Source organism: Leiobunum rupestre, chromosome 4 (genome assembly GCF_980474605.1).
Source record: "Leiobunum rupestre chromosome 4, qqLeiRupe1.1.hap1, whole genome shotgun sequence".
NCBI lineage: Eukaryota > Metazoa > Arthropoda > Arachnida > Opiliones > Sclerosomatidae > Leiobunum > Leiobunum rupestre.
The window spans coordinates 58405211-58431526 of NC_143387.1; the positions used below are offsets into that span (position 1 = coordinate 58405211).

General features: G+C 35.8%; 2 protein-coding genes across 2 annotated transcripts in view; one reads left to right on the forward strand and one right to left on the reverse strand.

Moving 5' to 3' along the window:
- LOC149948480 (beta-alanine-activating enzyme-like) overlaps positions 1-26316 on the reverse strand; it is a 341035-nt gene that overhangs the window by 65398 nt on the left and 249321 nt on the right. The gene's annotated exons all lie outside the window — the stretch shown is intronic.
- Ac13E (Adenylyl cyclase 13E) lies at positions 19422-26162 on the forward strand. The gene is made up of 6 exons (XM_090173511.1): positions 19422-19572; positions 20070-21269; positions 21550-21673; positions 21742-21933; positions 22008-22300; positions 22413-26162. Exons 2-6 carry the CDS (start codon positions 20079-20081, stop codon positions 24207-24209), a joined length of 3597 nt encoding a protein of 1198 aa, XP_090029637.1. The 5' UTR covers positions 19422-19572; positions 20070-20078; the 3' UTR covers positions 24210-26162.

Below are 26316 nucleotides of genomic sequence, written 5' to 3' on the forward strand. Positions count from 1 at the left end.
AATATGTAATAATGGCGTAGTTATGGAGGTGATTCGCTCATGAATGACAGCTTTTTATGTGTATTATTGACGTAAATTGAAAAGGTTCGGTTACCGCCTGAGCGGAAAACCTCTATCTACGCCATTGAATTAACATTAGAAATTACCGTCAGTTTTTAGTGGTGTTTCCCCCTGGTCAGAGCGGTGGCGGTGCAGTTCTACTTTAAAAGTTTTAAATCAAACACTGTATCAGTAGCGTAATAAGAAATCATTCAAAGGGGAGACGAGGGAAAGAAATTGAGGTGGAAACTTAATACAGTCAAAGGTATTGCCAATGGGGGGGGGGTTGAATCCTGGGAACTCTCTTACTTACATAAATACCCAGTAGCATAGCCAGAGGGGGGCACAAGGGGCACGTGCCCCCCCCGAAACGTATGATTGTATGTACATTTTTTTGTTTTATTTTATTTCATTGTGTACCCTCCCCGAAACAAAATCCTGCCTACGCCACTGTAACTACCCCATGTTATTCTCGAAAGGTAAATATTTTGATTTTAAATGTAAGATTTTTAAATTTAAAAACTAGTATAAGAAGTTAGAATTTATATTTTTATTATTTGAAAATCGAGCATTAACATAAAGTTTGACAGTTTATAGTGATACTTTAAAATCATTCAAATGAAAACATTTAATATTTCTGTTGTTTCTATGAAACTATTTCAACGATTTAAAGAATTACGTAAAAAATAAAGTACCAATTCTATTTTCAAATAGTTTTGCACGCCAAAAAAAAATAGACTATTGTGATTAAATTTAAATTATTGGAGCATAGCAAGCTAAGATCGTCATTGGGCGACTCAAACGGATTTTGTACTCCTGCGTAAAGTTCTTTTCCCACTGGTTAAAGGGGTTTTCCCCTCGCATAAAAAATTGCTCAGGTTAACGGTAATAATAGGTGTAGGGAGCTGTCGGCTAGCTCGCGTGGAATGAAGGGCTGACCACCACCCTCCTACGTTGTATAATCCGGCCACTGGTTAAAAGGCCTTACACGTCGCAAGATGACTTTTTATTGGGGGAGGGGGAACAATTAGCCCCCAAATTTTTGAAGTTCACCAAAACGCAATCTTCAAATAGTAAAACGTGTGATGGGGGGGGGGGCACAAAATTAACATTCTAAACAGTACCCACCCCCTAGATCCAGACCGTTAAATTTTTGGAGAATAAATAAATTAAAACACTAGTCCCAGGGACCAGTAAACCCCAATTTTTTTTATAAATAAATTGGTGCAGGCAATTAATAAACTGTTTTTTACAGGATGACCACCGTTACAGTGGAGTAGGAACGGGGGGTACAGGGGTACAATGTGCCCCCTTCAAATTAGAAAGGGGCCCCAAATTGGTTTGGAAAGGGTGCCAATTTGTTTTAGAAGAGACGCGAAAAGCCTGTCAAATTCAGCATCCAAGCTTGCACATTTGAATTTAGAAGTCCTTAAATTTTACTATGCTAATCATTCCTTCTGCGTAGCTTCGCGCCCACTATACTCAACTTTTCACAAATTTATCGCAATGCAGGTTGCCGATCCCTTTAATGATCCAACACGTTTTACGCGCCTGCGCCGTTATTTACAAGCCTATTTGGTCGACACCTTGATAGCTTAGGTATTTGTACTAAGCAAGATACACGACGAACGAAATTGTTTGTTTGGACAATACTACAGGACTTAGGAGTAACACACTCAAGTGGTATAATGTGTAACACTAACATTTCAATGAATTGTATGAGAATAGTTTTTTAAGTCAAGTATAGAAATCATGTAACGAAATTATAATACAAAATATTTTGGGCTTAACTAATATAAAACGTGAATATTATTTTTTCTGCAACACCCCCAAGAACTGTGGGGCCCTTGGGCATTTCCCACTTTGCTCACTTTGCCCATACGCAAAGACGGCCTCGCTGATTAATATTATTATTATTAATTGATAGCAAATCTCTATATCCATCGAACAAATTAACACCAATTTTTATACACGCCTACTCCGTGTCAAGAGTCAAGAGGAAGCGCGAATTTTAAATTTCGACCCATGGCCAGATATATTAGAAATAAAAAATTGACCACAATGTAAAAGGGAAAGCGCCAAACTTTTCCAGATATTGGCTTATTTGCTGTGTAAAAGTCAACCGAGGCCATAATTAATATAAAAAAACACATCCATTTATCTTTCAAATAAGTCTAAGCGCTTCAAAATAGTTATTTCCGTTTCGATGTCAATCTAAATCGCTGTAAAATCACCGCCAATTTATAATCCCTAACGTCATTTTCAACCGCCTCCACGCAGAGGTACTCGACGGAGAAAGTAAGAACAATCTTGCACATAGAGGCTTGCGCCGCCGATAATTTTGAACGCGCCGGTCGCGCCGCCGCCGATTGTTCGAAAATCGGCGCACGCCGCCGCTGCCGCCGCCGCCGCCGCCGCCGTTACCAAGAACGGCGCGCCGCCGTTTCTTTTTTTTTCTTTATACACTTTTTTTTTGGTATATTAAGCTAAGTTTTCATTTACGCGAAAATAACTACATTTGAACACGACGTCGAACGTCAAATTTTGGTTTTCGGATTTCGGTCGACGCAGAGTAATAGCACTTTCACTTAGCGTCAATAGATTCCAGCATTGCTATCTTGGCTATAGAGAGAGTCACTAATATAACCAAGGCTTTTAATTATCTTTAAATTTAAATGTTGTTTGGTTTATCGATATGTTTTCTAACATTGCATTATAATAATCAGAGGCGGACTGGGGCTAATATTTTTTGTTTCTAGGAGACTAAGGGTCCCATCTTTAACAACTATAACGCTACCGTGTTTACGGAGGCCCACTTCATGAACGGGTCCATGGGATGCACCCCATCGGGCAGGTTACCTCTATGGCCAATCCGAGACTGATAATAATTTTTTACTTTAAATTCAATAAATGAAGCATTTGATATACTGCATTTTAGACGTCCAATACGTTTATAAAATCACATCATAATACCTTAAATTATATTTAAATTTAAAATAACATATAAAAAAACCAATATGTATGTTCACCGTGCGATGATAACTTTCGGCAGCAAAAATGATATTATTCGTAACTCGGATTTATTTCTGATTGGAAGGCTCAGAGCGTCAGTGGCGTAGCCAGAAATTCGTCAAAGGGGGTCCAAGAATGTTAATATTAAGAGGGGTGTCGAGAAGGGGGTGTCAATTTAGTATAGTCAAGGTAGGCCCAGGGGGTTGACATTGAACCCTCCTTGCCTACGGCACTGCAGAGCGTTATCGTGGAGCACGACCAAAAAAATAAAAAGCCAATATCGAGCCTTCAACCGAATTTCAAACCGGCATAACTGCGAACAATTTTGGTTGTCGTTTGACGTCAGGCCAGTGGCCTACCGCGGAAAGACCATGGACTAATTAATGTACTTCGCACATTAAAACATTAAAACAAACTTTTTACAAATTGAGCCAGTCCCACGTGTTTTCAGCTGCTGATCTACATTTGTATTTTCCCTCCCCTCACCCCTTTTCCTTCTTCCCCGGTTATCATTAGTTAGTTAGTTCCTAACTCCGCCGCCAGAGCGCACATTTAACAATCGCCCGAAGCAAATATACGGGAACGGGGCGTCCCTGTGTGAAGTACATTAATTAGTCCATGGAAGGACTAGTACGCGTTGGTATTTGCCCTTGCCCTTCTGGTCGCGTGTTTTTTAAACTGTCGCTACAAGAAATAGCTCTAAAATTTATACAAACGCCGGCGTACGCCGCCGCCGCCGGTATGTTTTGGGTCAAACGCCGCCGCTGACCCATATCAGATCGGCGCAGGCCTCTACTTGCACAGTTTAATATTACGCGGCCGCCGCTAAGCCTGATTTGAAACCGCGCGCGCGCTCTCATCTCAAAGATGACATCGTTGTTCGTCGCGAAATCAAAAAAATAATTTAAAAACAACCGCTTAATATTTTTGACGCGGTTTTCGCGAAAAAATTTAGTTTTTCATAACCCATCCGCCTTTGTTTGTTGCTGGTTATAGCTTTGCGCTTCCCCTTTAAGTCTACGTCCCGTAAAAAATCATTTTAATTTTGAAAAATACGCACGAGCATTTAACGCGTTAAATTCTAGAAAGCGAGATATGATCACGTCCTACAATTCCATTTCAAAAGTTCAATCTAACATTATTTACGGAAATATGCCTCCTCTGAATCTTAGTTTTCCTCCAGGGGCTAAAAATATTTTTTTTTAGAATTGACCAAAAAATATAACGGCGCTATAAAAGCAGTTGGAACCTTGGAATTATTTTACTTTTAACAACTTGTTAAATAAAACCACAATAGTTGCATACAAATAAATAGCATTGCCCAAATCCGATTTTAGAACTTCTCACTATTTTAGGCCCTGTTTTCCTCTATACAGTGATTTCAGTATCACGTGACACAACGTCACCTATGCTTTTTCCCATAGAGAAAAAATCCCGCACAAAATGGCGGCCATAGCAACGAAATTGAAACACCTGATGGTGACGTTGAGAAAGGCAAAATGCCTGAATTCGATCAATCAACCAGTAATAAAAATGGTGACGAAAATCAAACCAAAATGGTTTTCGACGTAACGACTAATCAAAGCGTAGGTAATTTAATGGAACTGCCTGAACTTCTAAGTTTGGACAATGAAAGTAATAATTACATTGAAAATGAGTCAGAAGTAATTGCGAACGTAGAATCCGTCGAAATGGCTCTAAACAACCCAAATGCTAACAGTGTACCTAGCAATCAAATAGAAGGTGCTTTTCGAACGAAAGTCAGGCGTCCGTTGTCTCAAAAGCATATTCAAGACATTTTAGCTTCCACCGAATCTCAAACGTTTGAAGAAGGTACAGTGTTCACAACTGCGTTTCCTAACCCTGTTTCAATAATTGGTGGTGACATGTTCGCATTCTTGATTCCCGAAAGTCGAATTCGAGACGTAACGTTTGACGGTATTTCATGGTATTTAAAGGGATCCCTCACTCACAACAGGGGAAGGCATAGGGGTCACAAAAAAACTGGTTTTGAAGCACACTGCAAGTCTGGATTTTATGTTACCCCTCTGCCTCCCCCTGTTGTGAGTGATGGATCCCTTTAAGCAAATGTACAAAGAGCAATACAGGAGTAAATAAAAACAAACCATTAATTCAGTATTATTACTTGAGTGCTGGCCCCGGAAATAAGAAGTCCGATTCTGGCTTTAAGAAAATAATGTACCTAATTCGCGACTCGAGCAACAAATCGAAAGTAGGCGTAATTGTGCATTATCTCGGAGATGAATCGCTTTGCGGTGATCGTTTTCCAGAGAAAGCCACTGAAAAGAATTTGCCCTCTAAACCAACCACGTCTGATGGCCCAAGTCGGGAAGTATAGAGCGAAGTAAAACATAATGAAAATAACGTCTCGAATATGTTTTCAAATCATTTATTATTTAACATTGACTACCTTGCAAAAGATCCAATGAAAGGTATAATTTTACAAACAGGTATTTGGAGTTATTTATTCGCTATTTGGGCCGCCCCTCGGTCAATTGATCTAGCTACTAGATTAATAAAAGCTTCTTTTATTGACGTAAACCTCTAGCAATTAATTTTCTACGAATCGATCTGTCAATTAGAAAATTACATTATCTCATCCGTTTTTGTTCGAAATACTGAGGTGCAAAATGATCCTTGTTTTCCAGTTTTTTTTTTATTTTACATGGAAATAATAATCATAAGATTCACGAATATCTTTGGACCCAGTTCATAGTTCCTTTACTCAAATTGGATAAATATGGTCGAAATATACCAATCATTACGAACTTGGATAAAGAACTAATTGCCGCTTTATCCAATAGTCACGAATGCGTGAGAAACAATTTTTGATTAACTCACGAAGCAATTCTTAAAACGGTAAATCTACATTTTGAAAGGCAACGCGTAATTTGAAGAACAATCATTCCGTTATTTAATCGACGCCATAACTATGGACTCCGAAAGTAACTTTGGAGTGCATTTTACTATCTTTAAAGATTGCTGCTCAAAGGATTTGTCAGCTTACGTCGACTTAAATCTTAAAAACCATTTGCAAAATGGAGCGACAAAATCAAGAACTAAAATGTTTTCGGCGCTGAACAACAAAATTCCGCCGAGGACATTCGTTGAACAATTTCAAAGTTATTTTGATAGCGGGAACTTCGCATTGGATAATTTATGCAGCGTCATATTAAGTAGTTATCTACTTCAAATCGAGTCTTTGAAATATTTTAATATTGGCTACGACCTCTCAGCTTACAGTGAAACTCTAAAGATAGAAATCCCCAAACTGAACGTTGGACTAGCTCACGAAATTGTTCGAAGCGTTTGTAATGGAATTCCCAATTTAAACCGATTAAAAATGCGATCAATCCATTCAATACGTTAAGGAATCTATGGCTTCGTATTGCGTTCAGAATGATTGCGTTCAGCCTTCCAATGACCCCCAAAGCGAAGGTTACGTTGTTACAAATCCATTTGAATGGATTCTCGAAAAACAATCGTTAGTGATACCGGATGCGGACCTATGTTCTTGTAAATATCGCTCAGATCATCCTTGGGCTCCATGTTTTCATATGTTGGCGGTTAAATTATATTTGAGCGAAAAAGAAACAACTCAATTAACAAAGCGGCCCCATTTACTCTCTTTCTGAAATGGCAGATCGAAGTGAAGAACGCGCTAAACGAAAATATCCGGGTTCTGGTAGTAGTACCAAAACTTCAATTTCACTAAGCAGAAAGAGGAAAACTGCTGAAATTTCTGATAAATCCCCCACTTTAAGTACCGGCAAAAAAGGAAGGGTTAACAGAAGAGTAACCTTTGAAGAAGTAGAAGAACCGACACTTAATAATGACGAAAGATCATCCGAACTGTTACACGAACTAGTAAACGATGCTATTACAATCTTGGAACCCGTCGAAGTTACGAGAGAAAGTAATTTATCTAATGAAAACGAAGTGCGCGTTTTGATGGAAGATAAAATCAAGATATAACGCCCGGAAGTGGAAAAATTACTGTGGAGGCAATGGATAGCGAAAAGGGAAGAAATTGGCTTCATCAGATGATGCTGATCACGAATGATATTGAGAATAACGTGAAAACAGTTGAATCCGCTAGTCGTCCAGATAACGAGAGCGCCCAGCATGTTGAGAATGAGGAAACAGTTGAGCCATGTTATCCAGAGAAGGGTTGTATTAAACCAATAGAGTTGGTTGGAACGAAAATAGAAAAAACGTCGTCTTAGATATGATTTGCACTGTTGGGTTAAATTTAAAACGAATAGTGGAGATAACGGCGGAAAACGTTGAAGTCCATGGACAAAATTGTCCTTTTTGAATCGGATATTAGGAACTCTATCAACTTACAAGGCAAATCGTATTTAACTCAAGATTTATTAGATGTATTAGAAAATCCGAATCACAGAGATTTCTCGTGGGCCAAAGATCAATACGACTATTGGTGCGATAAGGGAGTAAGATGGCCCAAGTTACCTAACCCTACGGATGACGAATTTTTGCAAAGAAACCACACTTTGCCTGACCCTACCGGTTACGAATTATTGCAAAGTAGCCCATTACAAACAGACGAAGAGAGATATTTCAAGACAATAAAACACGACTTTACGGACTATGTAGGTGCGAGGAAATGGCGAAACAGGATAATTAACCGAGTTAACCAGTACATTCTTAGTGAACAATGCAGAAACCGTCAACTTTCACGTGCGCAAGCTTTCCAGTTAATTGACTTTTCGCGCGACAAAATAGAGCAACTTCACTTCTACGAGATTAGTGTTCAAGATTTTGTCGAGTGATCAGACGAGAGGACACCGGTGGATGACCATTGTAAATTTTCAAATAACAATGATCCTCTCGAAGAATCTCGTACTGAAACCTTGGCACGCTTGAGCGACGAAAATTTAGAAAAGTCTTAAAAGTGCGTCACTTGCGGTAACCGAAGAATTCTTGCGTAGTAATATTGTTGGTGAAACAGCTAACACCAGAAAAGAAAATTAATCCCAGGAAATGCAAGAAACTGAACCTATAAAAGGGGTCGAAGATAAAATCCAGAAAAAAAGTAGAATTAAGAATAAAATGTTAACAGACGACTTTAAAAATATTCCAAACGACTTTCATGTTAGCACTTGGGCCGAAACATTAAAAGGAAACTCTTGTGGGAATCCTTTGGTTTTAAAGAAATGTATTAGAGTCATTCCAGGTCAAATCAACCAGGTCCATACCCCTCAAGTTACCGATTTTGATGAAATTTGGTGAACAGGTGTAGCTATGCATAAAACCAACCCCTGTAAGGCAGAAGTGCTGAAAAAGTTTTTTGAGGGGAGTTACAGGACGAAATGTTTTTTGGTGGTTTTCCATATGCCGGTTGCGTTTTAGCTATAAAATCGCTATAACTTCAGTTTGAAAAGTGATATAAATATGCCTAATGGCTTATTTTCCAGGTAATTAATCAATTAATGCCCCAGATTATTATTTTCAAAAAATTTGAAAATTTGAAAACAAATTGAAATTTGAAATTTGGAAGTCACCTATTCGTGGATACCCAAAATAGCTATATTTAGAAAAATAATTTTTTGGCTTGTGTTGCTTTATATGATCACATTACGTGATCTGTAAAAATATTTTCTTGTGTTTTCAAGTTTAAACGAAGTTACAATCAATTTACCTTACCCCCGCGCCTCAACCAATTTTAATTTTTTTGGGGGGATTTTTCATATTTTATTTTTTTCCTTGTGAACAACCAAATTTCCTCGTATTTTATAAAACTTATTATTAGTTCCCCCAAAGTGTACTCCTGCTATGTAAACACTTAAATATAATTGTTTCATTATTTGTGGAATTAGGGGCAAAGTTTACTCCACCGCACCATATTTTGTTTGTTGATTTCTAATAGTTTATCAACAACAGACTTGTATAGTACAGATAAATCAATTTAATGATTAAAGAATTTACAAAGTCTTAGCACTTATAGTTAGTGCTTTTTCAGCTTTTTTCGTTTCCGCAGCTGGTAGCTTCCATAATCTACCCGTTTTTGTAGTAGGGTTTGCAATAACCATGACATCTCTACGGAGAAGCCGTCCTCGGTCTTTTTCATTAGGGTAACGATATGAAGCAGTTAGTCCATGAGGATGAAGAAAGCATAATTCTAGCTCTTGATGGACATCGATTTTCTCTAAAATGAATGCCAGCCACCATTTGCCGTCTCGTTTCGCAACAATGAACCCACGAATATCTGACCAAGGTAGAATGTGACTTTCAGATTCTTTTTGGACTTTAAGTGTCGTAGATTTAGTTGAGGATGACATTATTTTGGTGTATACTTCACTTTTTGTTATCGGTACAACTGAATGAATAGATCTAATTCCTTTGATCCGATGAGCATTTTCGTAACGAACTTTTAAAGTGCTTTCCATTTCGTCTATTTCATTTTGTCTCACAAATTCAAAAGATATTTTGTCAAGTCCTTCTTCATTTGAATGCCACTTTGCTTTGGCCCAAGTTAAAAGTTGCTCTGGATTTAGAATAATGGTGTTGTTTAGACTAGCCATGGCTGCGAGTCTTTTCACACACCCTCCAAGGCCATCACAAAGGCCTTTGTCGTGGGAAGTTGCAAAAAATGCCATTCGGCGGTTATTCCATTTGTGTCCTCTTCATGGTAGCATAAGTTTGTTACATTCTTGAAATTTTTATACTGGGAAGGAGCACCATCTGAGAAGTAAACAACTCCCCGCAAACCGGTTAAAGCTTTTTTCAAAAACTCAATAAGTTTCATTAAAAACACGTGAACAGTTGTAGCATCATGCTTTACGCTATCAGATATTACAACATAGTTAACATGGTTTAATAGTCCTCCGATGTGTTCTCTGTAATAGCAAACAAATGGATGGAGAGTGGCTTGTTCCGATGCCCAGTGAAAAGACTGAATTGCGTCTTGCGCTATAAACGTATAATTTTCAGAAAAGTCGCCGATGATGAGGGCATAGCCTGGAACTAGGGACGCTTTTATCTGTTGTAAATACAGCGATTGCTCTGTTGTAATATGATCATGCGTTAAAAGCTCTTCTAAATTTTCAAGAAGTTCATCCACAAATTCTAAAGAATTTTTTTGTATAACTTCAAGAGTGCTTCTATCCATGTTGCCCCATTGAATGAAGCTGACAAAGTCGATACTTTCCTCATCAATTATATTTTCGATGTAGTTCCTGAGTTCGTAAAATCCTGGGCATTCCTCACATTATTTCAGAAAACAGTCTTCTGTCGGATTGACACAGACAACGCTCTTCAGACAATCTTTATAACTTTTCAAATGCCAACTACGGTCTTTCGTCAGTTCCCCTAACCTAACACCTTCAATTTTTAACTTCACATTTTGATGATACTTGCATACGAAAGTAGAATGAGTACCAGAGGATCAAGCCAGTATGCAGTTTTTTGGTCTTAATTCGACAAACTTAGAAAAGGATATTTGTATATCACTGTGCATTGACTTAAACATTTGAGTCTTTTCTGTTTGTGTACTCTTTGGTATTCTGATCCAGATTTTTCCCAGGTTTGGGGTTGGGTGTACTCAAGATTCCTTTTTCTTCCACAAGCTTCTTGCTACGTCTTATCATGTAGTTTGTTGCTCCAAATTCTTGCTGGATTTTGGAGGCACTCCACCCTTTGGGTAATACAGTTAAAACTTGAATTTTATCGCTTCTATTTTCGGATATATTAAATTTGTGTTTTAGTTGGTTAATCATTTTATCCAAGTAATTTTGTTCCGCTATCACGTTTTCATCTGTGTCAGTTACTGAAACCCCTCTAATTTCATCGAACGCCTTCTCATAAACAGCTTCAATAGATTTTAATTTATTGGAAGGGTAACTTTTCACCTTCATGAGATTTTTCTTCTTCACAGGTGACTCACCGATTATTTTTAAAGATTCGTTGACTTTGGATAGAACTGGGGTTTTAGGTGAACTGAAAAGAGTTTGAAAGTTATCTTCTTCCATGATAACTTCATCCGTTGTGGAAACTGTTCCTTGAGAATCAGTAGCGAGGCTTGATGATGTTTGAACAATATCAGTGTCTTCAAAAGCAGTTGTCAGTTCCATATGAGATATTAACTTTACGCAGTTTGTGCAAAGTTTCATTCCAGGCAGTAAGTTTGATTCGAGCTCAAGTCGTTTAGATTTATTATGTAGATCCAACATTACAGGTCACAAATTGCTTTTTATCTTTGTCTTGTGCTTTCGTAATGGGTCACAGCATATATGTTGTCTTTTTTTATAGTGATGTAAATAAGAATTTGTGTGCAGTTGACAAATATTAGGCCACTTTTTTTGTCCACTTCTGATGCTAATCAACAAAGCTTCCTCTGAAGTGAAATCTGATCTTCCATAGTATTTAATTTCCTAGCTTCGATTGTTCTCCGCATTTAGTTCTTTAACTTTAAAACAAACTTCATCGTTTAGTTCACCAAAATAATTAACACTTTAAAATATCCATCGCGATGTTGAGAAACTATCTTCACAATTTAATTTGTAAGAAGACAAAAAATCTGGCCGACTTCTAACGCCAATAAACAAAGTCGTGTAGAGACACACCAAAGTGACGCTCCAAATCAAAACTAAAATTGAGAAATAGTGTTTGAAAAAAGAACCGCGCAGGCGCGCAACGTATTAAAAAATAGTGATTCCTTGCCAAGGTCATTCGAAGCGTACTTCTGTTGTTTCTCGTAGGCATGCAGACCTACCGTTTATTACTCCCGTACATATCCCTCTTTTATGGTGAAAAAATAAACATTTAATTGATTTCTCTGTACTATACAAGTCTGTTGTTCCTCAGCTATTAGAAACCAACAAACAAAATATGGTGCGGTGGAGTAAACTTTGCCCCTAATTCCACAAATAATGAAACAATTATATTTAAGTGTTTACATAGCAGGAGTTCACTTTGGGGGAACTAATAATAAGTTTTATAAAATACGAGAAAATTTGGTTGTTCACAAGGAAAAAAATAAAATATGAAAAATCCCCCCCAAAAAAAAATAAAATTGGTTGAGGCGCGGGGGTAAGGTAAATTGATTGTAACTTCGTTAAAACTGGAAAACACAAGAAAATATTTTTACATATCACGTAATGTGGTCAAATAAGGCAATACAAGCAAATAATTTTTCTAAATATAGCTATTTTGGGTATCCACGAATGGGTGACTTCCAAATTTCAAATTTCAATTTGTTTTCAAATTTTCAAATTTTTTGAAAATAATAATCTGGGGCATTAATTGATTAATTACCTTGAAAATAAGCCATTAGGCATATTTATATCACTTTTCAAACTGAAGTTATAGCGATTTTATAGCTAAAGCGCAACCGGCATATCGAAAACCGCCAAAAAACATTTCGTCCTGTAACTCCCCTCAAAAAACTTTTTCAGCACTTCTGCTTTACAGGGGTTGGTTTTATGCATAACTACACCTGTTCACCAAATTTCATCAAAATCGGTAACTTGAGGGGTATGGACCTAGTTGATTTGACCTGGAATGACTCATTAACAATTTAATTAGAAGCCGAAAGTTGGAACGACACGTATATTTAATCGATTGTGATAGTTTTCAAAGATTTTATAAAGGGGTCAAAAATGTGCACCTAGAAAGTCAAAAACAATATTTCGACAATTTGATAATTAATTACTCTAATTTCTTACATATAAATGAAGCCGCCAACAAAGACATTTTAGCTAGTTTAATGCCTAAAGATCCATCAAAGGCAGTACTTACCAGTCACTGCATGGCTACTCGGTTTAATTTTATTAAAGGATAAAAAAATTAACATACTGGATGGATTGCACACAAAACCAGATACGTTGTAGCTTCACTTCAAAACTTTGATGTCTTTCGCTATTCTCGCTTTACATAGAGCCGGAATATCAGTAAGTATTGATGAATGAACATGCGCTTCGAGCGACGATTGCCCACGACAATGGTATACTGCAAGTGGAATTATGGACAGCGGGTCATTCGTCGTTTTCTATTTGGGTGGTAAATCCATAGTTCCAAAAAATTTAGAAGAAGGTAGGAAAATTCATTTAAAGTAGAGAGCGATAGTTTGATTATAAACACAAATTATGGAGCAATAGAAAGGTGCAACGTGTCAATAGCAAAAAACAGATTTTGCAATTAACGAGCTTAAAAACGTATTTGAAATATAACTTACTTAATACTGAAGAGGAGACTAGTAAATGGTTAGACGACTATATTAATGTTAGTGTTTTTTGCAGTGTCGGCCAACAAAAATGCCTAGCTAAAAAGAAAAAGCAAGAAGAAGAGAGGTGGGTATTATGCACGAAATGTCGAAGCTGGTATGATGCGTTTTGCATTGGCTCTCGCAGTTTTGCGAGACAAATTTATTATAAATGTTTTCAATGTAAAAATAAGAAATGAATAAAATGGCAAAGAGTAAATTATAAAATTAAGTTTTCATTTTATTACTATTGATTTAAACCTACTCAGATAATTAAAGATAACTAGTAAAATAGTTGCAGGACTTATTAAAGCATACTTGTATTTTCAGCCGGGTTTTAAATGGAATATTTGAAACCTTTTTGGTTTCCGTTAAGTAAATATTTAAATCATTTAGGTAGTTGCTTTTCTGACAACTTAAAAGATTAATTTGAATCTTGTTTGAAAACAGACCAATTTTTAATTTTCCTTGGAACATATACTCCATCTAGTAGCAAGAACGAAAAATCAGGAAAGTAAATAAATATTCTTAAGAAATAATAATAATAATCATAATCAGCTAGGCTAATACCCTAGGCACCACCTTAGGCCTAAGTCATCAAGCGACGTTTGAAGCCCTTAATTCAGGTAGCCGGGTCTAAAATCTATTGGTACTTTTTTACGTAATTCTGAATATCATCCAAATAGATTATTATCAATTATTATTATTATTGTTGTAATTTTCGTTTATAGATTATAAAAAATAAAAATTATTTTTTTTTGTAATTATTATTTTATTCAATAATTTATTTTAGAACTCCAATCATCATGGACAGTGTTACTTTCGGGCATCTCTCCGGGGTTGGTTCAACCTCCCCCCACTGAAGAAGTCTACCGCCCCCCCCCCCCCCCCCGGAGCTTCGAGAAAATCTATACGCTCGAAGGTAGACACCCGTACACTCGAAACCCCGAATGTCTGGGAAACCCCCCCCCCCCCCCAGATAAATTTTTCTTAAAGAAACACTGATCATGGATCGTTGCCGTCAAACAAAATGTTCCACACCTTTGTAAAGAGGGCAGGGAAAGCCCAACTTCAAAATAAATCGTTACAAATGACGATATTGTACATGATCGAATTGATTAAACCGAAATGGACAATTGGTTCCTATTAAACCAAGGAGACGTAGAAATAATGGAAAATATTTCCCAATCTCACTATACGTTGTAAAATATGTTAGTAAACGTCAAACCAAGTTTGGTTTTGGTTTTCCACTTGGTTCTTGGGGAAAACGAGTTCGGTAATTTACCAACTCATGCCTATGAAAATCTCCGTGTAAACAAAATAAGATGCAGGCCAGTTAGTAAATTTCGATTAGTTTAACTATTAGGCGTACAACCACGAAAAACGTGGTCGATACGTCTACAGGAGCGTGGTATCTAGTCGGATACCAAGTTTGGTTTTGGTTTTCCCCTTTGTTCTTGGGGAAAACGAGTTCGGTAATTTACCAACTCATGCCTATGAAAATCTCCGTGTAAACGAAATAAGATGCGGGCCAGTTAGTAAATTTCGTTTAGCCTAACTATTAGGCGTACAACCACGAAAAACGTGGTCGATACGTCTACAGGAGCGTGGTATCTAGTCGGATACCAAGTTTGGTTTTGGTTTTCCCCTTTGTTCTTGGGGAAAACGAGTTCGGTAATTTACCAACTCATGCCTATTAAAATCTCCGTGTAAACGAAATAAGATGCGGGCCAGTTAGTAAATTTCGTTTAGCCTAACTATTAGGCGTACAACCACGCAAAACGTGGTCGATACGTATACAGGAGCATGATGTCTAGTCGCATACCAAGTTTGGTTCTGGTTGTCCACTTGGTTCTTGGGAAAAACGAGTTCGGTAATTTACCAACTCATGCCTATGAAAATCTCCGTGTAAACGAAATAAGATGCGGGCCAGTTAGTAAATTTCGTTTAGCTTAACTATTAGGCGTACAACCACGCAAAACGTGGTCGATACGTCTACAGGGGCATGATGTTTAGTTGGATACCAAGTTTGGTTCCGGTTTTCCAATTGGTTCTTGAGAAAAACCAAGTTCGGTAATTTACAAACTCAGCCCTAAGGAAATCTCCATGTTAACGAAATGAGATACTGGCCAGTTAGTAAATTTCGATTAGTTTAACTATTAGGCGTACAACCACGCAAAACGTGGTCGATACGTCTACAGGGGCGTGGTATCTAGTCGGATACCAAGTTTGGTTTTGGTTTTCCACTTGGTTCTTGGGGAAAACGAGTTTGGTAATTTACCAACTCATGCCTATGAAATTCTCCGTGTAAACGAAATAAATAATAATTAAATGTAAGGTCTATTTTAAGTCGGATAATGGTCGGCATACCGACCATAAATAGTCCCAAAAAAGGATTTACGGTTTTAGTGTCGAAAAACATTCGGACGTTTTTAGGTCGTCGACTATAAAGCGACTTTTCAACCGTACCCCGACCCTAAAACGACTTCATGTACTACAGGGGTATAGAATTAATGAATTCATTCATTTATTCCTAAAATAAAACCAGTTTGTGTCGGTCGATATGATTATGGCCAGTTCATATAATATAGGGTCGGCAAACCGACTCGAAATAATACCAAGACGATATTTACAGAGTTTTCTCTCAAAGTTAGTTTGGTCGCTTTAGAGTTGGCGTTTAGTCGACGATCAAAAACTGACTCCCCGACCACTTCCCGACCCATATGCGACCCTCTTGTGCTACAGGGGATATAGGGTCGGCAAACCGACTCGAAATAGTACCAAGACGATTTTTACAGAGTTTTCTCTCAAAGTTAGTTTGGTTGCTTTAGAGTCGGCGTTTAGTCGACAACCAAAAACCGACTCTCCGACCACTTCCCGACCCATATGCGACCCTCTTGTGCTACAGGGGAAGATGCAGGCCAGTTAGTAAATTTCGATTAGTTTAACTAATAGGCGTACAACCACGCAAAACGTGGTCGATACGTCTGCAGGGGCATGGTATCTAGTCGGATACCAATGCTTGTTCCGGTTTTCCACTTGGTTCTTGAGAAAAACCAAGTTTGGTTTTTTACAAATGTTAACGAATTTCGTATAGCTGTGTTAATGTTTTTTGTTAATTTTTCTGTTTTTATATTTGAAACATACTTAATATTAACGTATTATTTATAATTTTCGCATTTCAATTCTTGCATTTCTTGAAATTATCCGTATAATATTGGCAATGGCTCAGTACATAATGTTTAATATAAGCTCTAAGGTATAAAGTTTTTGAAGTTATGTGTTTATTATAATTATGAGATATGCCATTGTTGGTAAGTGCGCCAAGCAGAATACGGAGTTAGTAAAGTATGTATTGGTATGTAGGCGGTATATTAGGATCGTCCGCGCAAGGACCTTGATTTCAAATCTAGGGTAGGTTGTTATCTCTAGGAGGATGGTCATTCATATTCCTAGGTTATCTTTGCCAGTACCACGGGCCCCTGCACGCGCTCACGCTGCTCGCGACGATAGCGGCCCCGGCAAAGAATTTCCTCCCCATGTATTTTCGCGACAGCGATTTTCCGTCGCTTGGAACGCTGGTGTAACAACCGGAATCTATCAAAGAGGCGGGAAGTTTAACATACGTTTCAATGGCGATGAATTTGCATTAGTGAAGTTTTTTTCCAACTGTTTTATTGAATTTGGAGAAGTTTGTAACAAACAATTAGTAATAACACTTTTTAAGTATGTAAGTTTTCATTTCAAATTTTTTTTTTAATAAATATCTCAATATTTTGAGTGGTAACATTTTATTGCTAAGCCTAACCATAAATGGTTTAAGTTTTTTATTGGCAATGAGTTTTCAAGTTATTAAAAACTGTATTTTGTAGTTATTTAAGACTATAATTATGATAACTGCTCATAATGTTTGTCATATTCACCAATCTTTGTTCTTTATAATTTGCATAAGATAAAACATTAATACTTTGCTCAAATGCTATTACCCTGGCTGCGTTACATCCTGTTTTTTTAATAAGTGAAAATTACCGGGAGGGGCAGGTCACTTCCATTTTGGGTGCGTCTTAATCATAGTAAAATTATTAAATCAAGGTAATCGTGATTAAATCAGGGTAATTAAAATAAAAAAATTGTTCAAGTTTTCAACAGCAACACGGAGCAGAGCGCAGATACCGAAATAAATCCAGTGACATCAGCTACAAGTAATGAACGGTTTATTTTCGACTTGGTTAAAATATATATATACATTACAATTAATGAAACGATGGTAGTACAACAGAAAACTGACTAGTAAGAACAGACTAGTACTGTTGAATGACTTTAACAAAAATTAATCAAGATTAGAAAATCTAATCACGCTTTAAACGAGATTTAATCATTCTAATCAGGATCTAATCTTTTTAATCAGGATTTAATCATTTTAATCAGATTTAAACATTTTAATTAGATTTAAACATTTTAATCACAATTTAAACTTAATCATGATTTAAACATTTTAATCACGATTTAATCAATATAATCGGTCGAATCGAGATTTTATCGAGCGCGGTAAATACGAAATAATAATTCTAATCATTTAGTAAATTATTCTAATAAGCTCGATAAAATCACGCACAATTATAATCATTCCAATCAGCAATATAATCATTCTGATTCTCGTTCTAATTTCTAATCGCGATTTAATCATACTAATCACGATTTAATCATTTCAATCATTTATATCAGATTTAATCATTTAGTCATGATTAAATCAGATTTAAAGATTATATTAATTAATTAAACATGATTTAATCAACATAATCGTGATTAAATTGAATTTAATCAAAATAATCACGATTTAATCTTTTGAGAGATGCGTCGTTAATCAAGGAAGTGACCTGCCCCTCCAATTTACCCAATTAAAAAATACCAGCATTGTTCTGTTCCATTGTGTTCATCTACTTTTAAGAAGGCCAAAGTGTCATTTCATCAGTTACCCGCTGATGAAAATTTATACAAACTGTGGATTAAGAGCATCTCTAGGAATGATTTTGTAGTCAACGAAGCATACACTTCACATTGAAGATTGGTTTGTGGTTTGCATTTTAAGGTACTTCAGTTAATGATAGTCTGTTGTGAGGCTAATGCGTAATCGTAGAATTTGGAACCAGATGTACGTCACTACCTATTACTTAATTGGTGGCATTACATATAAGCCAATATACGATAAGGTCTCAAATTCGAATATAACTACCATCAGAAACGAAAAGAATGTTTATCCACATCATCCAGCATATTCTCTACATCATCCAGCATGTTCCTACATCATCCAGTAATTTTAATTGAATCTTAATGAATTTTACTTAAAAAAGCTGATTACTTTAATGTGAGCGTGGGACTACTAAGTTATCGAGATTCTTAGTCAGGAATGGATTAAAGGCAATTAACCAAAACCAATTTTAACTTAAATTTTGGTTAAAAAAAATGGGAATCTCTACATTTAGGCCTAACCCATATTGTGATTTGTGAACTGTGAGTGAGACTAGCAGAGATCCTAAATCACAGACTCACTGCCAGGATCTCTGAGACTAGTGAGTCTGTGATTTAGAATGCTTACATGTCTCATACATATATTTTCAGCAATCTTCAACATTGTCTGACTTTGTTAACTGTAAAAATAATATTCTAGTTTTATAATCTGCATTACATTTACTACTTATTTACTTAAATTGAAGTTAACTTTGTAAATATTAAAACAACTTACTATCAAAGAACTCTAAGAATAAAATCGAAAAACAACAGCTGATAAGCGGACACTGACTAGTTCTTTTGTTTACATTATTAACGTCGACAGCGTCTTCTTTATCTGGTTTTCTCGGCGCGTATTTTGATTTAAAAATATCCAAACGTATTTTACTTATTTATTAATAAGTAATTTAAAGATTACGGAAAGAAATTATAACCCTAAAATTACACAATTAGTAATAATTAATGAAACTCTAAAAATTGGAACGTTTTCGCCATATACTCCAGCCATTTCTTAGTTGTTACGTCAGCGCCAAAGGTCGATGTAGGAAAAAAGTTAACTAATTTCACCTTCGCAATTTTCAGTCGATCGCCGGGGCCGCTATCGTCGCGAGCAGCGTGAGCGCGTGCAGGGGGCCGTGCCAGTACTGAGTCGCAAAAAAAATTTAGGTAAATTTGACCAAACATTCTGGCGTCCCGGTAAACGTATTCCGTTGCCCGTTGGTATCTTTCCTTATTTTGATAGTAAAAGTAGGCTTGGTGTACTTTACCAGGTATGCATTAATAATATATTAATACAATACGTTAAAGTTATTTTTATTTAACTTCAACATACTTTAATTGTATTGTAATTTTCAAAATTTTATAATGAACTGGTGTTGTAGATGGGGAAGATTGATTTTTGCCAAGGCTTAGTGTGAAACCAAATGATAATTTAATATTAATAGCGCTCACTAATTGACTACTCGAAATTTGTCCCCTACGGAATAGATCTCGCACCGTTCGAAAAAGAATTGGAAAATGTTTTGAAGACTCGAGCGCTTTATTGCCCCGTCAAAATGGAACGCTTAAAAAAAAATTGCTGTGAGTGGATAGTGTGTTGAAACTTGAAACCCTAAAGCTTGCTCCCAGAATTATTTCAATCCTTAGAAATTGGCAGATTTAGCGCTCGAGGGAACAGAATGGAATATTAAGTTTTGATAGAGGAGACCTTAAGAGCAGTTAAATATAAAATGCTATTAAATTTAATCCCATTTTCTTTGATTGCAAGAAATTTGAAATGGCGTCAGTCAGTTTTTCACAACAAGGAGCTGCTCAAGAAGATGGAGAAGAACCCTCAGTTCGAATATCTGTCAATCCAGCTCATTCATCATATCAGCAAGGTCCTAGACCATCAACAAGAAGTCTTAGTTTTCAAGACACACAAAAAAGGAAACGACCGTGTTTTGTTTTATTTGATAGAGCTTCAAGTTCATTTTGGAATCCACACTTTGACTCTGGAATTTTAGAAGAACAGTACCAAAGAAGTACTTTCCCTCAAACATGTCAGCGATTCCAATATGGTCTACTATACATTTTCATCACATCTGTGGCTTACTGCATATATTTTGCAACAGTGTCTAAAGCTCATTGGATACCATTTGTCATTTCTAGTTTTGGTCTTATGTGCTACATTGTATTAGTATTGTTGTTCACATACTCTCATCATTACCATAACTATTTCTTACCCGTGTCTTTTGTGACAAGCATAATATTGTGTTTAATCTCACTTTCGGTATTTATAGTCTACATTGGTAATAGTAGACCTGAAAAAATTGACTTATCACCCATTGGTATGTTTGCAGTATGTATAGAACTCTTATTGTTACTATATACAGTCATCCCACTGCCTCTCTACCTGTGCATAATAATAGGAGGTTCTTATTCCATCTTTTACGAAGCCTTATCTGGAATATTCATAAACAGTGACATAGCTTCGATTTTATGTAGAGTGGGACTGCAGCTATGCATCCATTTGGTCAGCATACATACAATGCTTATGGCCGAAGTTAGGATGAGAAATACCTTTATGAAAGTTGGTCAGAGCCTTTTAGTTCGAAGAGATTTGGAAATTGAAAAACACCTGAAAGAAAAAATGATTCATTCTGTGATGCCCCCTAAAGTTGCAGATTGGTTAATGTCTACTCAAGAGGCTGAAGAATCTGAATGCGAAATAGCCGATATTGAAGGAGAACGTAGAGTGTCAGCTAGTCCCAGGCAATCTCAAATGAGTTTTAGGCCATTTAATATGCATCGTATGGAGGATGTTAGCATTTTATTTGCTGATATTGTTGGCTTCACCAAAATGAGCTCAAATAAATCAGCTGAACAACTTGTTGGTCTTTTAAATGACTTGTTTGGTCGTTTTGATTACCTTTGCGCTAAACTTGGATGTGAGAAAATATCAACTCTAGGAGACTGCTATTACTGCGTAAGTAACCAAGTTCTTTGGTTTCTCCTTTTCATAAATAATTATTGAGGTTAAGAGTAATAGGGAATATAGGGAGCTGTGGGCTTGCTTGGCATGAAGACCTTGCCATCACCCTCCTACGCAATTTAACCCAGCCACCTGAGATAAAGGCATTAAAATTTGCTAGATGACTTGGGTTTAGGGTGGTGCCTTGGGTATTTAGCCTAGCTGATTATTATTAATAATCTCAAATTTTCAGGTAAAAAATTACTCTACTCTTAACCTTTTTAAAAATAAATAGGTTTCTGGCTGCCCTGAACCCCGACCAGATCATGCTAGATGCTGCGCTGAAATGGGACTTGGAATGATTAAAGCCATTGGGGAGTTTGATGATGATACTAATGAGGCTGTCAACATGCGAGTAGGTTGGTAACATAAATAACTTTTGTATTGGTTCATTAGTTTTATGATCAATGTTTGTTCTTTCATTTAGGAATTCATACTGGAACAGTTCTTTGCGGAATTGTTGGTACTTGTAGGTTTAAATTTGATGTGTGGTCCAATGATGTCACGTATGCAAATTTGATGGAATCAACTGGTAAACCTGGCAAGGTACATATATCAGATTCATCATATAATTTTCTTCAAGATTTATATCATGTTGAAGAGGGCCTTCCTCAAAAAGGTATAATTTTACAAATTTCCTCATGCACATGCTAAATATCCATATTAATATAATTTTATTATCTAATGTTGAAGGAATAAAGACTTACTTCATAAAAGGGAGAAAACCTGGAGCAATCTTCACTAGTGATAAGGTTACCAGTTTACATTCAGGAACAGCGCGACATTCTTGGCCATCTCAAGTAATTGAGAGGAGAGGAAGTACCCAAAGAAAACCCAGCTGCCAGTCAGAAAAGTCAGCTAACACTACTGATGAGGACTCGACATTGCCCATGCTTCAATATACTCACCAAAGTAGCCATTCTACGATCAGTAGTAGTCGGAAGGACTCAGGTATTAGGAGCCGTCATAGCAGTTTACAGGACATGGTGAGTTTACTTTTTTATATAGGGGACTGATTAGGCAATCTTAGAGATACGTGATAAATTGGTGATATATAAGTAAAATTGTTGATTCACAAGCCTGTCCTGGTATATTTAGATGCTGGATACAACCAGTATAATGGCTGCTCATCTCTTTAGCCATCGAGTTAGTGGTTACGAGACATCTAGCCAAGTTTCGGTAGCAGACACTGGAAGATCCAGTGGTTCTAGCATAAGAGGAGCCAGTATTTTTGTGGATCCAAGTGTTTCATTGAATATAAGTTTGGCTCGTTTGCGGCATCTACGAAAACAGTCTGATTTACAAATGATACGTTGTGTTCAACAAGACTCTGCTCACGTTGACTATTTTGTCAGGCCACCAGTCAACAAATTTTCCCTCTTTTTCTTAGAAAACAAGATGGAAAAGGCATACCGTAAGCGCTTTCACAATAAGAACCCGAAAGACACTATGCTAACCTTAGCTTCTGCTACTTTAAACACTTACTGTGACATATTTTTCACAGCCGTTTTCTTTGTAGTTTTTGCCATTTCTTGTTTTTGCTTGTTTAAAGTCACCACAACTTGGCTGATTTTTTTTACCATTGGAACTTTGTGGTTGATTTTCATCATCATTCTTTGCTTGTGCGAGATATTCTTTACCAAAGGTCACTGTCAGTCACCGTGCATGTCACGGCTTTACAAATTTTATACCATGTGGTACCCTTGGCATTTTTGTGGTACCATTTTAGTCAGCTTGCCCACTATTTCCGCTTATGCCAACCTGTCATGCGAGGATGTTTTTGTAAATTCTAAGGCTCACATTTTTTTTTTTTTAGTTTTAGTATCTATCATTCATTTTTGTAACTTTTCCCAGCTAAATTGCTGGCTGAAGTCAATATTGGCATGTTTAAGCGGTGTCGGTCTCATTGTATTGCTGAGTACTAATTGGTTTTGCCCAAAAAATGATAAACCTTTTTTTAATTTCACAACAACAATTATTGAAAACATTAATTTTTCATCACCAGTAACATTTCAAGAGAAAAATCCTTATTATTACTGTTACCCCACGATAATTTACGAAATTGTTCTAGACATTGTTCTTTTGATTGGTTTGATTTGGTTTCTCAACAGAGAATTTGAAATTAGTTATAGGCTTAGCTTTCATGGTAGTGTTTTGGCTGCTTTGGATAAACGTCGCATAATGATAATGAAAAACCAAGCCGATTGGCTATTGCATAATATTATTCCCAAGCATGTTGCCGAACAATTGAAATCAACTTCAAAATACTCTGAAAATCACAAAAATGCTGGTATTCTATTTGCAAGCATTGTAAATTTTAATGAAATGTACGATGAATCATACGAAGGTGGTAAAGAATATCTACGCATCTTACATGAGCTTGTAAGCGAGTTTGATGATCTACTCCAACAGTCCATGTTTCGCAATGTAGAAAAGATTAAAACCATTGGTAGTACTTTCATGGCTGCCTCTGGTTTAAACCCTAAAATGCGCTCTGATAACCCCCATACCAACACCCACTTGGTTGAACTATTAGACTTTGCAATTGCCATGCAACACGTTATAGAAAGGTTCAATTGCAATTTATTAGAATTTAACTTTATCATCCGCATTGGATATAATTTTGGAGACGTTACAGCAGGTGTTATTGGAACAACAAAATTATATTATGACATTTGGGGTGACGCTGTAAATACAGCTAGCAGGATGGACTCTACTGGAGTGCCTGGAAGAATACAACTTCCTGAGCATTGTATTCCAGTCTTAGAAACATATTTTGAATTTGAAAATAGAGGAACATTTTATGTTAAGGGAAAGGATAACATGAATATCTACCTCTTAGTGAAGAAAAAAGACATTGAAACCAATGGAGAGAAAATAATTGTACAAAATTAGAAAACTATGAAACCAAATTGCTTAAAAATTTTATTTATGTAAAGTACTTTGGTCATTGTACTTGCATACCTTGAGACTGGAAAAATTATGCAATTTTTTCCTAAAAAAACAGTCTTAAAATGTTAAATATATAAATAGATTTTAGCTATTCAATTTTGAATTTAACATGCTAAATATCGAAATATTGTCCATTATTTTTTTTAAAGCATTTGGTCTAACCATTCAATGACCAAAATAGTACACTATACATTATTTTAATTTTTAACCACTCATTCAGTATTAATTTTATGCCAGTTCAACCTTAACATGGCAAAGATTAATTTTAACAAGTGATTGATCATATTCCCTACTACGAATATAAAATCAATTATTAAAAGACTTATGAATGGGTAGTTTTGGCCAGAAATAGATCAATTTCCTATAAGGTCCCTGATTTAGCACCTATGAAACATTACTAAGAAATTTGTTGGCACTTTTGTGAAATATATTTATTTTTTATTTTGCGCATAATGTTTATACAATTTATGCAATAATTTGGAGTGTAAAGATGTCCAGTAGTTAATAACTCTAGTCTCAGATAGCGTGTTAATTTAGCAAGTTTTTAACTTATTTTTGGGTTTAGGAACATTGATTTTTCACCATGGTAGTGATTTTACATAGACAACGTAATATTTTTTGGAACTTAAAGTTGGGAAAACTTTTTTTAGCATTAGTTCTTGTTTCACTTTCCGCTTGTGGAACGTCCAAACGAAACAAGAAGGAATGCGAAAGTTTTTATTAAAAATTGAAACAAAAATTATTGCTTTTCAGATGGCTATTTTAAACATTCATTAATAACCTTTTTTTTTTAAATATATGTTAATGAATTAATAATATTGTTTTAAAAATATCTCCCACTAAAGGATAAGCCAATATAGAGTGCCAATAATTTTTAATAGAGTATTTTAGTAATAAATTAAATTTATATTGTACATTGACCCTTCAGGGCCTGGTTTTTATGGCAGTTAGAATTACATGACTGTAACTCCTTTGTTGAAATTGAAAAATATTTGAGATTATAAGTTGCTTGTTTCAAATAATTATACGTATTGCATTATGCAGTCTTAGGAGAAAACTAGAAAAAGCAATATTAAGAAATACATATTGTAAATGTGTGATCCACCTTTAAACCAATTTATTTTGCAAGCTGGGAATTTTTAATGTTTATACTTATTGAAGTGTATAAATCTTAATTTAAATGGCCTTTAATAATGAAATGAAAGGCTTATGTAAAGCTTAATTTACAAAGCTTCATAGAATTTTTTAAAGGAATTTTTGTACTTTTATTTGGCTTTCTTGAATAGACAGTTTATACAAATCATAATTTAGATTGTAATAAGAAAAAATCTGCCTACATTGGCAATTCATATTGTACTTGAAAATTTATGACGTATTTATTGAAAAGACGTTAATGCCTAAATGTCAATTAAATGTTATTGGCGAGGATAAATTGTTATGTGATACACGTAAATTGTGCCTTTTGTTTAGATATGACCTTTAATGTTTCAATCCTTGTTCATTGTAATTGGGAATGAAGATTTATTGGGTGGTTTGTTCTACCAATTTGTTAAGTGATTTGTAGAAACAACCTCTTCTAATATTTTCCACATACCCTGCTACAGCTTGGTGATTATACGGTTGCCAGAAATATTTGTAGTAGAGGATCAGTTTCAGCTTGTAAAGTGTGATTAGTGAATATGATATATAATTGGTAACAAAACTATCAGCCTTGTGATATTTATGGAAAGGGTAATGACTTGTGTTGAAGCACCGCTCGTCCAAAGTGAAATATATATTAAATGTTATCTAGTTTTAGTCAAAAACATGAAAACAAATAATTACTTCTGAATAAATGTGTAATTTATTTATTGCCAATGTAATGTTTTTAAATAAAGGGTATTTTAATAAGTCTTAAGAAAACATATAAAAATGCATCAAATATTTTTATTTCATTTGTTCTAGAACGTAAGGAGCTGAAATTAGATACTAGTAATTAATGAATTTTTCTTCATAAACATTTTTTAGAATACTTACTCAACCGTATTAAAGCAACTAAAAATGCAAAACT